This window comes from Eurosta solidaginis, chromosome 1, assembly GCF_040869045.1.
Source record: "Eurosta solidaginis isolate ZX-2024a chromosome 1, ASM4086904v1, whole genome shotgun sequence".
NCBI lineage: Eukaryota > Metazoa > Arthropoda > Insecta > Diptera > Tephritidae > Eurosta > Eurosta solidaginis.
The window spans coordinates 310,220,743-310,236,711 of record NC_090319.1 but is presented as its reverse complement, the minus strand read 5'-3'; the positions used below and the strand labels follow the sequence as shown (position 1 = coordinate 310,236,711).

At 35.4% G+C, this 15,969-nt stretch overlaps 1 protein-coding gene across 4 annotated transcripts in view; it reads left to right on the top strand.

Moving 5' to 3' along the window:
* The window catches only part of LOC137237633 (zinc finger protein 830), a 69,079-nt gene that overhangs the window by 40,231 nt on the left and 12,879 nt on the right, over positions 1-15,969 (top strand). The window contains exon 4 of one of the 4 annotated variants that reach the window (XR_010948998.1): positions 15,416-15,567. The exons of 1 other annotated variant lie outside the window; for it this stretch is intronic. Coding sequence is in view for 2 of the 3 variants with exons in the window: in XM_067761502.1 (XP_067617603.1) it covers positions 1,763-2,551 (789 nt within the window). In the remaining variant the exon portion in view is untranslated. Of the gene's footprint in view, positions 1-1,753; positions 2,846-15,415; positions 15,568-15,969 lie in introns of those variants that run through there. 2 more of the 4 variants (XM_067761502.1, XM_067761501.1) reach the window with 2 other exon arrangements.

Genomic DNA, 15,969 nt, shown 5'->3' with positions numbered 1-15,969 from the left:
CAGGTGTTAAAGATTTTCTCCATACAAAGTGATTTTTTTAAATTGGAAATAAACTGAAACTAACCTCGAATAAAAATTTTAAAAAATCAATGCGATTTTTGAGTGATCTATAACATGCACTTTGTCATATATGTAATACTCCTATATTGCTAATAGAAAATGCTCGCAATGAGTTTTGAATTCGAAAACAAGACAGCCTACATAATTTTTGTGATTGTAGCAGCATAAGTGTGACAAGAAAAAATTTAAATTTAGGTACATTCGGTTATTGAATACAAAAACAAAAACATTTAAACAACAACATATCGGCACTCTGATGTTTGGGAATGTACCTTGCCTTTTGTAGCAATATAGGAGTATTAGATATATGTGACCCGGTCTATGAAAAGGTGGCTTATGACTAAAAAAAAACAGCTGTTAACAGCTGTTTCTCGCAATTTCTTTTTGAGTCATAAGCCACCTTTTCATAAACCGGGTCACATATGCACTTTGTAATACTAAAATTAAAGAGATACGATTTTATTTGACGAAAATTAAAAAAAAAAATGTCGCTGCTATTTTTCTGCTCGCTCCTGTACATATGCTACACCACGCACACCCACTCAGGTTGTTATTCGAATTTAAAATTATTATTGCGTCATGCTGATTACACGTGTTTATGATGTGCGGTTCGTAGTATTAAAAGAACCGGTTCTGTCAGAAGCGCGAAAACTAGTGGCGCGTGTGCCGCTATGTCTAAATTTAACTTCTATGAGTGTATTGCGACTTTCTGTCGTTTGATGTTTTTAATTTCATGCTGGAGGAGAGTATTCTGACAGCAAAACTGAACTGCGATGGTACCATCTATTATTGGAAAGAAAAAAACATTTACGTCGCTGTTGATAGAAATGGTTCATCTCTTTGGAAACTACCATTAACAACGCAAATAATGCCGGTCTGGAAATCTAATAGAGCATTACTCTTGCCAACATGTGCGACTTTCGACTGATGGGGCAATTGTAAAGTATTATTCTGTCGACTTATAAAAATCACGCTCTATATTGAATTTGATTATATTTAAAACTAGTTCAAGAAAAATTGAAAAGAACGTATACACAATCACCTAAAGTAATTTTTTTTTAATTGAGCCTACGAATACAACTTCAAATACAATACTTAAAGTTAAATGAAGCTTATACGCGGAAAACCTTGTAAATTTTATTTTTCAAGAAAGCACATGGAATACTTAGATCACAGTTTACTGGAAGTTTTTCGTTTCTTATCGGATATTTTGGGAATCTTTAGCTCCAGTTTTTGTTCCTATAATAATCGGAATGGTTTATTAGATAAGGTACCTGATTTGTCCGATTCGGTTCCTCGCTTGCGTTAATTCCTATTACTAATTTGAAGTTACGTCTTAATTTCAATTCATAACATTGTAGCTATGACTCTAATACCTAGATTGGATTTGATGCGACATTGAAACGGTGCTACGTGTTAATTTTCAAGGCCTCATTGCATGCGATTGTCGAACTCAAATTACAAGCACGCTGTTCAAGATTGTTTTGTTGCATACAAACAAATTAATGAAATGTTTTCCAGCTGTTTTGCCAACCCTCTTTGATTTGAAATTGCTGGTGAAAATTGTAAATATTTTTCAATGAATTCAAGCAAAATTTTTATTACTAATTTTAAAAATATATGAAACTGCGAAATATTTGTTTTCTAATCTATGAGATTACTTCATACAAAATACTAATTCTGTGTGGGAAAGTTTTTCAGAATGGGACGGCATACGGAAAATCGTTTAAAACTACCACTAAAATCGAAATTAGTCGAGGCTGAGCATAAAGTTGAATCAAAATTGGCCAAAACGCATCCAAATGGTCATATAGAATGTATTATATGCAAAGTAGCATTGAAATCGGCTGCGCTATGGAAAGTGCACTCCAATTCGAAATTGCATAAAGAGAGGATAATGATTGCAAAACAAATAAAATCAACATTTCAAGGTGGTACAGTTGAAAACAAAAGTAAAGGTTCTATAAAAATTCCAACACAATTGGATGACAAACGAGCTGAGACCTCAACATCAACGAAAGCGACGAAAACTCAAGAACAACCAAAGATATCAGCAACACCAACAATAACAGCATCTCTACCCCCGCCCTTTCCAGAAAATATCGCAACAGCAACAAATAACGCGAGTACTGCTTTGCCTGAAAAATTTTTCGATGATCCTGTTAAAGATGCTAAAGTACGTAATACGGAATATAAAGATCCTCAAGCTGAAGAATGGGAACGTTTTCAGCGTGAAATACGTGAAGCATCGTCTGTATCTGTGGCTATTATTGCTGGAGAACAAATTGAATCTGCATTTGATCGTGATATCGACGAAATTAATGATCAAATGATACATTGGTCACGATATATGAATTTAGAGGCACGAAAGGGTGTATTGAGAGGCATAAAAGAACAGCAGAGTGATATGCAAAGTTCAGATGAGAATGAAGATGAAGATGATGAAACAACAACTGAATTTTCTGATTGGCGTTCGAAATCATTTATTTAATTTGAAATGAAATAAAATTTTATTGGTTTATAGAGATAGTACTGAATTAATTTGTATACTTTTAAAAATTTGTTAAATATATTTAAGTATTTCAATATTTATTACATATTCTCTTAAATTATTTTTTAGTTTTAGAGAGTACTAGTTGAGTGATAGTCTTTCACTGATTGTTAATAAAGAATGTTCTCATTGTAAGATGGGAGTGACTGACTCCGAAGAATACGCTATACTGAAAATGTGCATGGCTATTCAAATCAATTTAAATAGATAACACCACAAAATACAGTGAATTGCTAGGAATTTGTAACAGGCGTTTTCTTCATAACGGATTTTTTTTTTCGGAAACACTGATAAACGCAACCACGCGACTGTCAGGGAAACGTCTTCTCAATCATCCTTGAAAGCACATGTTATTCCGTGGAAATGATATCACTAAAGCTCTGGAAGATACAACTTGAGTCAGTTAAATTCAGCTATTGTGGGTGTCAACTGTCCCATATTGCGTCCCTATGTTATCTAAAAGTGATTCTGGTTAATTCAGCCCTACTTTACGAAAGCGCTCACCGTTCACTATATTATTATTCCTATCGCAATCCGGATTTTTTCCCCTATCAAATCCTATTCATATCTGCTATCTCTCGCTCTCTCCTTATCATACACTCAAATATCAGTAAACATTATTTTGAATCCAATGGACTCGAGAACTAGGAAGACCTTGTCTTCTCTGGGGACGTGGCACAGCTCACTTTTCTGAAATTAGACATTGTCATGCCTTGCTAGGACGCGCTGTCCACGTGCCTAAGTTGTTTCTGGCTTTATGCTTATCAATAACAGCATAAATAGGGATTTAGCATTGAGTAGGGATGGGTTACCCTACCCATTCATAAACAAGCCTTTAGCGTCATCCATAATAAAACGGCTAAGTCTTATTCCGATAAATGTCCGGCAACCCCGTTCTCAGAGTCTAATAGTTGCAGTTGTGGAAAGAGCCTCCAGCGTCTCTCTTGCACAACTTGGATCTGCATTCTGCAATAGGTTAAGCTCTTACTTATCCAGAAGCAACCCCGATATACGCAGTGTATGTTCTGCAAACAATATGTCTCCACATGACACCAACCATCTTTTCAATCGCAATGTGGAACCAGCATGTCCCCCTGGTCCAATTTTGTTAACTCTACTGTTAGTTTTATGGACTTCCGTTAGAGGATATTGAGATGGGTGGGCGATTGTATAAAGCAAAGCACTGTTACAAGACGTGGAAGAAAAATAGCATTTACCTAAAGAGAGGAGACAAAAGAATTCGCAAACGCTTTATATATGTCGCTGATGAAATATAAGCTTCTGGCGGTGTTTAATACCTGGAATAATGATTTACGCGGAAATGGGGACCGATAAAGTGTGGTCACCCGCACAATATTAGAAAAGGCATAGGACTTTTGGCAGGTGGGTTTCTCAGTCCACGCAAAAATTTTATCTCATATGATAAAGGAACGACTAAACCACAATAGCTGAACTAACCTATATATCAATTCAGTTTTTTACTCCAGCCTTAGAGATAAGTACTATTAAGGACCGACGGCTCAAAAATGAAAAAAAAAGAACTGCATAAGGGCTATACTTGAATCTGCAAACCAATTATTCACATTGGCTATCAGATAATCTCTTTCAAGCGGAAATCTACGCTACACAAAAATTGAGAAGACTTGTGTGCGATGGTGGTGTTTCAGCACCCAACATCACGATATCTATTGATAACCAGGCTGTGATAAAACTGCAGGTTGACCGGTGGTGCTCCTCGTCGCTGGGTCTTTGAACTATATCAATATATCTCTCTGCTGGGTTTCAGAACATAGCAATATAGAAAGGGAGATAACCAGAACAGGCTTTGCAATTGATTGAATCGGGTCAGATAAGCTATTAAGAGGTTTAAACAAAATTGCTTTATTCAACTTCTACGGCCAATTTAACTTTCTTTATCAATGCCCAGCGGCCTTATTCTGTAACTCGATTCGAATTGAAATGCGATTCGAAAGCTGCCAAATTACATACATTTTTGTTTCAAATGTGATAGAAATTTCTTTTGAATCCAGTTCACAATAAGGTCTAATGACTGCAGGACAAACAGTTTGTCTGGGGTAAAGGAAAATTGAGTGCTGCAATGGGGATTAAGTAAAAAATATCTGCTTGGAATAGTGTGAGTGTTGAGTGCATTTACAATTAACAAAGATTTCCAGTGCTTCTGGCGTCAGCTATTATTTATCTTACAGGGTGTCGCCTGCACTGCAACAATTATCAGTTAATTGCATATTTCTGATTTTATTTCATTTTTACTGTCTTTGTTTCTTTATGGCTCAGCTCTTCTTCTACCAGTCTAACAATACTTTCAATGTTTTTATACGAATACATGCACACATATTCCTTACACTTTCCTTGAAGTACAGTGAACCACCCAAGATAAGAAAATGTTAAAAGAACATAACATAACATAACTATTGTTAATTTTACATATTTACATAAATACGTACTCATAACCATTGTTTACTATATAGTTTGGCAGCTTAATTCGAGGTTATGTTGCGAATAGAGTGGAAGGCACTCGCAGGCCGTGAAAATAGGCACTCGAATGGAGTGGAATGAAGATCAGTAGGAAGACCAGAGTTGCATTGGATCAATCATTGCATCAATATTAAAGATAAATTTCGAAAAAATAATTAAATACTTAAGTATAAGCAAACATTTTCTTTCAATTACTGCAATTAAGATGTCCTAGATGCTATATATTCTAAAATTATAACATTTTATGTCTGTTTAAAAATTTAACTTCAATTTCCCTAAGATTTCCGTAACATGGCCATTAGTGATGTTTGTGTGTGTGTGCAAATTTTGAGCGATCAGCTGTTAGTTGCGCTACTTGGTAAAGTTTACAATGCTCATAACCATTCACTATGATTTCGCCAACAAAGGTCACAGCACGAATTCGTTGTACAACACGAAGTTTATACTATATGTATGTTGTTACTATTGTAATTTGTATGACTGAAGAAAGTTTTGTTTTCAATTGCACTCTCCTTTTGGTCTTTCTCTTCTTAATACTCACTCACTTTTTCCTTCTTTAGTTTTAAGTTTGTGTGAAATTTTTTAGCATGAACGACAGAAGAGGTCGAATTTAAACGTGCCTCCAACTAGAGCTGTACATTTTCGAGTATTTAGGTAACCGGCTCAGCAAAGATTAAAAAGGCTTCATATAAGCATTTTTTTCCAAAAACCACTTATCTCAAGAATCTTGAACTTTCGGAGAGAGATCGCGTTATTGATATAATTTTAAAACCAAAAACATTAGATTACGAGCCATACATTCAGAACGGGTATCATGAGAGACTTAAGTATTGTGAGAAATATTAGCATCACTAAGCTGATACTAAGTAAATAAAGGCACAACAACAATAAAGCAAGCTGCCACTCTTGTATACATCAAATCAATCATTTACACACATACATACAAGACAACGAAGAGATAACTCACACACAGATGTAGTCATCAGCCGAAGTGTTACTCACACATGCACACGCATATATGTAGCTCAATTACTTAGCAGGACATACAGTTCTAGAAGGCGAAACGTCTAGACATTAGGAGAAATATGCGAATGAAGCAACGGAGAGTATAAAAGCAGCGCAAGCTGAGTAATCAGTTATCAGTTTTGATTTAAGCACGCTATTGGTTTGTGAAGTATAAGTGTTATTGTGAAGTACTCTCAAATTAGTCTAATAAAGCCCATTTTGCATTATTGAATATTGGAGTTATTTATTCAACAGTTTAGCGATGCGAACGTTAGCAGAAGGTTTGGAATAAGAGGAATTCCCAAAATTCGTTACAGTATGTTCGCCCTGGGTTCAACTCCCGGGCAAAGCAACATCAAAATTTTAGAAATAAGATTTTTCAATTAGAAGAAAATTTTTCTAAGCGGGGTCGCCCCTCGGCAGTGTCTGGCAAGCGCTCCGATTGTATTTCTGCCATGAAAAGCTCTCAGTGAAAACTCATCTGCCTTGCAGATGCCGTTCGGAGTCGGCATAAAACATGTAGGTCCCGTCCGGCCAATTTGTAGGGAAAAATCAAGAGGAGCACGACGCAAATTGGAAGAGAAGCTCGGCCTTAGATCTCTTCGGAGGTTATCGCGCCTTACATTTATTTTTTTTTTATTATACTCAGTTGAGCAGAGCATATTAACAGAGTATATTAAGTTTGATTGGATAACGGTTGGTTGTACATATATAAAGGAATCGAGATAGATATAGACTTCCATATATCAAAATAATCAGGATCGAAAAAAAATTTGATTGAGCCATGTCCGTCCGTCCGTCCGTCCGTCCGTTAACACGATAACTTGAGTAAATTTTGAGGTAACTTGATGAAATTTGGTACGTAGGTTCCTGAGCACTCATCTCAGATCGCTATTTAAAATGAACGATATCGGACTATAACCACGCCCACTTTTTCGATATCGAAAATTTCGTAAAACCGAAAAAGTGCGATAATTCATTACCAAAGACAGATAAAGCGACGAAACTTGGTAGATGAGTTGGGTTTATGACGCAGAATAGAAAATTAGTAAAATTTTGGACAATTGGCGTGGCACCGCCCACTTTTAAAAGAAGGTAATTTATAATTTTTGCAAGCTGTAATTTGTCAGTCGTTGGAGATATCATGATGAAATTTGGCAGGGACGTTACTCCTATTACTATATGTACGCCTAATAAAAATTAGCAAAATCGGAGAAGGACCACGCCCACTTTTAAAAAAAAATTTTTTTTAAAGTAAAATTTTAACAAAAAATTTAATATCTTTACAGTATATAAGTAAATTATGTCAACATTCAACTCCAGTAATGACATGGTGCAACAAAATACAAAAATAAAAGAAAATTTCAAAATGGGCGTGGCTCCGCCCTTTTTCATTTAATTTGTCTAGGATACTTTTAACGCCATAAGTCGAACAAAAATTAACCAATCCTTTTGAAATTTGGTAGGTCCATAGATTTTATGATGTTAACTGTTTTCTGTGAAAACGGGCGAAATCGGTTTATGCCACGCCAAGTTTTTATACACAGTCGTTCGTCTGTCCTTGCGCATGGCCGTTAACACGATAACTTGAGCAAAAATCGACATATCTTTAATGAACTTAGTTCACGTACTTACTTGAACTCACTTTATTTTGGTATGAAAAATGAACGAAATCCGACAATGACCACGCCCACTTTTTCGATATCGAAAATTACGAAAAATGAAAAAAATGCCATAATTCTATACCAAATACGAAAAAAGGGATGAAACATGGTGAGGTAATTGGATTGGTTTATTAACACGAAATATAACTTTAGAAAAAACTTTATAAAATGGTTGTGACACCTACCATATTAAGTAGAAGAAAATGAAAAGTTCCGCAGGGCGAAATAAAAAAACCTTAAAATCTTGGCAGGTATTACATATATAAATAAATTAGTGGTATCCAACAGATGATGTTTGTGTCAGAGGTCCACATTTTGGTCGCGATCTGGAAAACGCCTTCACATATACAACTACCACCACTCCCTTTTAAAACTCTCATTAATACCTTTAATTTGATACCCATATCGTACAAACACATTCTAGAGTCACCCTGGTCCACCTTTATGGCGATATTTCGAAACGGCGTCCACCTATAGAACTAAGGCCCACTCCCTTTTAAAATACTCATTAACACCTTTCTTTTGATACCCATATTGTACAAACAAATTCTAGGGTCACCCCTGGTCCACCTTTATGGCGGTATCTCGATACGGCGTCCACCTATGGAACTAAGGATTACTCCCTTTTAAAATACTCATTAACACCTTTCATTTGATACCCATATCGTACAAACGCATTCTAGAGTCACCCCTGGTCCACCTTTATGGCGATATCTCGAAAAGGCGACCACCTATACAACTACCACCACTCCCTTTTAAAACCCTCATTAATACCTTTAATTTGATACCCATATCGTACAAACAAATTCTAGGGTCACACCTGGTCCACCTTTATGGCGATATCTCGAAACGGCGTCCACCTGTGGAACTAAGCACCACTCCCTTTTAAAATACTCATTAACAATTTTCTTTTGATACCCATATTGTACAAACAAATTCTAGGGTCACCCCTGGTCCACCTTTATGTCGATATCTCGAAACGGCGTCCACCTATGGAACTAGGGTTACTCCCTTTTAAAATACCCATTAACACCTTTCATTTGATACCCATATCGTACAAACGCATTCTAGAGTCAACCTGATCCACCTTTATGGCTATATCCCTAAATGGCGTGCACCTATAGAACTATGGCCCACTCCCTCATAAAATACTCTTTAATGCCTTTCATTTGATACACATGTCATACAAACACATTCCAGGGTTTCCCTCGGTTCATTTTCCTACATGGTTATTTTCCCTTATGTTGTCACCATAGCTCTCAACTGAGTATGTAATGTTCGGTTACACCCGAACTTAACCTTCCTTACTTGTTTTTTTTTTATGTTCGCTTAATGAGGAACTTTCTTCTGTTCTTTAGGAATCATATCTAAGGTTTTTTGAAACAGATTTTTTTGATGCTTGAGAGGTATGACAATAGTAGGTTTTTTAAAGAATCGGATTCTCGGTCCGGGTTCTTGGTTCTGTGTATCACTATTCAACAGAAAAATCGTTTTTTTCTTGGCATCTGTGTGGTTGCTGTGCTTAAATTGCTCTGCTCTGATTACGTTGTTCTTCGTCAATTTGTGCAACTCATTTTTCTCTTCACCTTTTCATTGGGTCTCAATGTGTGCACGTTGCAATTATTTCGCAATTTTCTTTACATTATTTATTTTGTTCTTGCATTTGAGAATGTTGCTGAAGAAAATAGCTTGAATTGTTGAGTTGCTTTCTATAGCTAAATTTTCTTTTAAAAATTATGGATTGAATTAATGGATTCTCACGAAGAACTCTGTCACTAGTTCTTACTACCTAATGTAACAAAATCATGTAGCCGCCATTTGGGCGGGTATGCTCTTTGGGTTCACACGCGCTTGTCGGACGTATGATGACCTCTGTGGAAGCGTAAAAAGGACATATTGTTGCCTTTGGCGTTACAAGTTCAGTGGCGTTTGTAAGCTGACGACACATTTACATATTTAATTGGTTAGTATGTGGTGTTCTATCACTAGTTTAGCTGGTGAATCTTAGCTGATATGCGATTGCTAAAAAATTGATTCGGTTTCGGTGAACTTCAAGAGCATTATTATGTACTACCATGCAGATGTTTCTAATTCATCCTCGGTTTTAAAGGTTCAGAAGTACTCCCAAGATGGGTGTTATCCAGATGAACAGAACGCATTCCAAAGTTTTGAAGAGACCTGGAAGACATTTAGTTTATTGTATGTCCCTCCAACTATAAGAACTTGCGATATTGAGATATACCGGCGATCTTGTTTCCTTGAAGGATTGGATTCAACTCAAAACTATTTCCCGCTTTCGCTTTTACTTATGCTCCGCTTTCGGTTTGTGCTTTGCTGCTTATAATAAGTTTTGGTTTTGTTGCATCGGGTTTCTTGTACTGCTGCAAGTGATATTTGAAAATTGCACTGAACAAGGGTAGTAAATTGGGTGTAGGCAATGGTGTTCAACTCTCTATTTTTCGATGTGAAATCTTCCCAACTTGCAAACCATTAAGGGTCACAGCAAATCTGAAGGGATTCGCGCATTCGACAGAAAATTGATTTTCGGCTCACGTAGCAAACGACCAACTGACACAACTCTTAGTAGGTTTGTCTGATCACCGACTATTCATTAATAGCTCAGTGAGGCTTAGGATTAGCAAACCACAGGACATTACACTGTAAGAGTGTATGTTGTATGCTTCAACAGTCTTAAGGACCCGCTCGGTGCAAGCTTTTCAAGGCAAAGTTTGAGTGCCGTCTAGCTTTAAAAAGATTTGTCTTAAACTGAAGCCAGCCTTATCTTAAACTATACCATATCGACATCACGACTTTTTTAACCCTTTGGCCTTTTACAAGTAATATTGAAATTTATATAAATGGATGGCTTTCGAGAGAACAAAACGCCTCGATTAACATCCTTCAAAAGAATATTACAAAGAAAATGTGTACTCCTATATTTAATTATTATCAAGAAGATAGTAGTAAATATGTGACCATTTTTATATAGATACGTCCAGGGATAATAAAATCAAAATTATTAAACTAATAAACACCCTTTCAACTTTTCAGCGATGCGGCAAGGATTTCAGCATTAGGGGTAAGAATCATAGCAGAGATCATCGGCTACAAAAACTGTCTATAAATATTCAAAACAGTTGTTTAAAAACAATTCCTCTTCTTCTCTGTGGGCTTTCGCGTCATTTTATTTTGTCAGAGAGCACCATTGTGACATTTTCCAGAGAATATTTTTTTATACCCTTTTGTGGCAATGATTCACAAAACGGCTCCAAAATATTCTAAAAGCACATTCGCCTGTATCTGAAAAAGTTTCCTTCCTGAAATACATTTCGGTTTTTCTGATATACGTTCGATAATTTGAAATATGTACGACATGTCTGAAATACAGATCTACTTTTAGATAATGTACACTAACTTATCTGAAATACATTTAACCCTTACTAAAGTATATTTGTCTTCTCTTCAAATATATTTGCCGTTGTCTCAAATATATTTGGCTTTATCTGAAAAATGTTTGCCCGTTTCTCAAACACACTCGAACTTTTCTGAAATTCCTTTTCTGCTTTGGAAAAACTTTTGCCCATTTTGAAAACAATTTCAAAATTTTCTAAATTTATTTTTCATTTTTGGAATTCATTTTTCCTCGTCTAACCTTTTAAAAATTTAATTAGCCGTTTTCTGAAATGAATTTCGGCTTTTGCGACACACATTTGCCCATTTCTGACATACTTTTGGACTTTTGACCTTTTGTGAAAAATATTTGGCCTTTTCTGAATTTAATTTGCCATTTTTTGAAATGAAATTAAGCTTTTCTGAAATAAATTTAGCCCTTTCTGAAACATACTTGGCCCTTTCTGAAATATATTTGGCATTTTTCTAAAATACATTTATCTCTTTCTGAAATCCGTTAGGTCTTTTTTGACATTTATTTCATCCTTTCTGAAATACATTTGACCATTCCTGAAACACATTCATCCTTTTCTGAAATACATGTGTCGTTTTCTGAAACACGTTTGGGCTTTTCTAAATTTATTTGGTCTTTTCTGAAAAGTACTTAGCTATTTATGGAATATATATGGCCTTTCTGAAATACATTGGTATTTCCTGAAATATATTTTACCGTTTCATTTCAAGCCCAATTTTTCCCGAAGAGATTTTCCTTATGCTCATATTATTATATGATTCTTATGTGGATTGAGACACGGAAAAACTATCCCGGTAAAATTTTTCGCCGATTATGTGTATCGAGCTCTGTTTCTTCATGGCGTTGAGGAATTCATTATGGCCCAAACACATTCTACTTTGCGTTAACAGCTGACTTTGAACATACGAGTACACGTCTTCTTTTGCTGGCGTTATCAACTACTCATTGAAATTTCTTGCTATTCGTGAAAAATCATTGGAATACCATCGCCATTAATTTGAAACAAAACTTTGTATTCCTGTTAAAAATGTTGTTCACTTATTTCTTTTTCGTTAATTGTAACAGGGGAAACTTTCAGCGGGTTATTTCAAAGTGATGCCTTTAGTGATAGGTTTCAACTAAAACTCTAAGGGCAAATTCCATCCTCTTCAGTTAGTCTCTGATCAATAAGCTATGTAAACTGTAAACAAAAGTCAGCTGTTTTGTTGGTTTTTTTGTAGGTACTCGCAATAGATTTTGGCGATGTGTTATACAAAATAGTCACAATTATCGATTTAACTGGGACTTGATTACTCTGTTTTAGTGAAAAGGAAAACGTGAAATGAAGATATCTGAAGTATTCCTATCCTCAATTTATTTTTGAACTAGAGATGGTAAGGCCCTAAGACAATAACTGTTCCGCTTTGAGTGACTAGGTAGCATACACCAGAGCGAAAAAGATTCAAAAAGGGTATGTAAAACAAGAACAATTCGAAAATTTAAATTACACACTGTTTTTCCCATGCACAGCAAGGGTAGGTGAGTTGATGTAGGTTGGCCCTTTTGCTAGTTATTTTACGCTAAACGTGTTAACAACTCATCAAGTAACGAGGCGAGAATATGGTCTGCGCCTGTCTACTACAGCTACTTCTCAGTTAGGCAATTGGTTATGGCTACAAACGGGCAGACTTGGTTATAGCTTAACAACATTTTACACATTATGTAGTAGTCGCACTTTTATTACATATCTTGACTACATTGGCCAGACACAACTTATAATAATAAATACCTAATACTAAATTATGTCAAACCGGTTTAAGGCCGCATTTCCTATCCAGCTTGTGGTGCATTCCTTGTAATTTTACGTACAAATTAGCTTGAACTTGGGTTTGGCAATGCATTTAAAATCGCAACTCTTAAGAGGTGCGTATTTTTGGTAAGATTTCTACGATAGAAACATGTCCGGGAACATGCAGACCAACGACGGCAAAAACCCTTCTGCTCTTAAGCTTTCGACCTCTGGTATGACCAGTGTAGCCACCTTCACCTCATAGTCTCATAAAAAAATACACGAAATCGTTTTGAGCATTTTTTTTTATAAAAAAAAAAAATAATAAAACTGTTCTGGTAAAGACGCTTAGGTAATTGATGTATGCTGGAACAACTTTCCGTCATTCCTTGTCAAATTTGGTTTGGTGCAAACCTGTATCGGCGCTGTGCCATCTTCAGTGTCACTTTTTTTTCTGATCTGTATTTGTCGTTTAGTCTTCTGTTTCCAGTTCGTAAGTACATGAGCAGATATTGCAAAGTGGATGTTTTTGTATGTGTATAAATACAAGACAACCGACAACAGCAGATCAGAACGACAAATGACACTGAAGATGGCACAACGCTCAAACCGGTTTGTGTTCAAAGCAAATTTGACAAAGATGATGGAAAATCGCTCAAATACACATTAATTTTCCACCCTTTCGGAACATCAACAAAACAAAATGAGTCCCCTTGGTAAATTGGAAACGACGCAGTTTCGATATAGCCATCACTATGTGGCAAATACGGTATGTTATCATAATTATGGCGTTGCACCGTTAGTACAGTTTGTTGTTGTTGTTGCTATTATTGCATTACTACAATATTGTCTTGGCTGGGTGCGGTTTATGGTGTAATGAACTTGTTATTGTCGCCTTCTCTTAGGTAGTTGCAATTCGTAGTGTAAGAATGAATTAACGTAATTTGTTGACTAATTGCGAACGAAATACACATTCATGTCTATGCATCAGGGAGGGATCTGGAAAATATTTTTATAGGGTTGGTTGTTTCAAAGAGATTTTTTCCACAAATTAAATTTTTTGTCACTATTTTAATTTGTTTATTCAAATCTGTTTTATTCTTGCGGCAGTATTTTTGAAAATATATACCTAAGCCTAATGAAAGCTACCTTAATGTTTGGGATGCCTATGGCTCATGAAACTTTATTAATATGTAAAATGAATTGGCGATTGAATTTAGAATTTGAATGTACCTCATCTGATTGGCTTTTCCTAATTACAAATCCATAGATACCTCCTCCCCGTAACCCCGTCCCTGATGTGGAAAAGAATATGTATAATTATGTGACCATATAACTACAATATGGAAATTAAAGGGCAGTTTGCAGGTGTTTGAATGTTCTTTTGTTTGTTTCCATCTCTTGGCTGTTTACAGAAGCGGAACTAAGTGCATTTGTTAGAAAGTACCGATACAAAAATATTACATGCATAATAATAAATACATACATACATACATGCATTTTAGTGATGTGCAGAACACAGGAACCGGATGAAGATAGTCTTGTTTTATAAAGAGACAGAAACGGAGAAACATAAACCACTTGTAACTATTCGAAAAAAGCTGGAGAGCTTAACTCGGAATGTGGTGTCAATTTGGTGCCGAAGCAGTCAGTCGAACTGCCTACGACATATCGACATTTTTTGGCTCAAATAAAAAGAGAACTAAAGAATAGAAGTCTGAAGTTCCAAAATAGTGGCGCTAATTCGATATATAAATAAATCTTACTCAGAAATCAAGAGGATACCGCAAAGGGTTCGATAGTTTTTAGAGAGGGGTATAGTTTCATTGTTATGGTTATGTTATGATCTTCATATAGATTACTTGAAGGAATATGAATAGGACGAGTGAATAAAAAATTAGCATTTATTTCTTATATCTTCAACTTAAATTTTGAAATGCTTTTCTTACAAATTTATGTCAAAAATAGAAAATCTATGTACGAGAAAAACGTTCTCTTTTTTTTTATTCACACGACCCTATCGCGGCTTCCGTTTCGAAATTTCCCTATCTCAGCAAACTTTTTAAACATGCCTTCTATAAGAATTAGTTTGAAAAATACCCTACTTCAGAATCCACTAACTCAGAATTTGTTTTAAAAACGTCTTACCTCAAATGCAAAAGATTTTGATCTGAAATTTAGCGTTTTCGAAAAAAACTTGAGGTATAGGGCGGTTTAACCCGAGCTTATGATAGGAAATTTATAAAACAAATTGTGAGATAAAGCGTTTTCATATTCCATTCTATGTTTAGCTTATAGAAAACTTCCTTAAGAATTTATTACAAGATTCACGAGGTTAAACTAATACTAAAGTAAATAATAAAGATACTGGAATGAAATTTAATTCCAAAGGTGTCATGAGATTAATTTCTATGTTTTGCTATAAGAAATGTTTCCTCTTCGAATAGGGAATTAAATTCGGATCCAGAACTAGAACCGGTTGAAAAAAATGGTTGTTGGATCCGCACAACACTTTTGCACATATGAGACGAATGCTAAAGGTGTTGCAATATTTTGCATAAAAGCAAAATCCAATATAAAGGAAGAAATGCCGATATTAGATACAAGGTTTATATAGGAAAGTGAAAAGTGAGAAAAGCTTTTCTTCATTCTGCAGGTATGTATGTATATGCTTTCTCATATAAGGAGTGCGCCGATTGTATTTCATTTGCTAATAACTTCTTCGGTCTTCAATGGGCGTTTTGGAAAAGAAAAGAAAATAAAAGGAGAGGAGTAGAGAGAAAGGAAATATTGAAATCAAAAGCTAGGTCGGAGACGAAAACGGTTATCCTGTTATCAAATTAATTGGTTTCTTATCAACGGGTTATACGCGGTTTTATAAATATCTTATAGACAAGTTATCGACATTTTATAAATTTGCTATTGATAACTAAAGTTATCGATAAAATATCAATTTTTCATCCAATATATATCGAAAATGTATCGATTTAATACCGAAAAG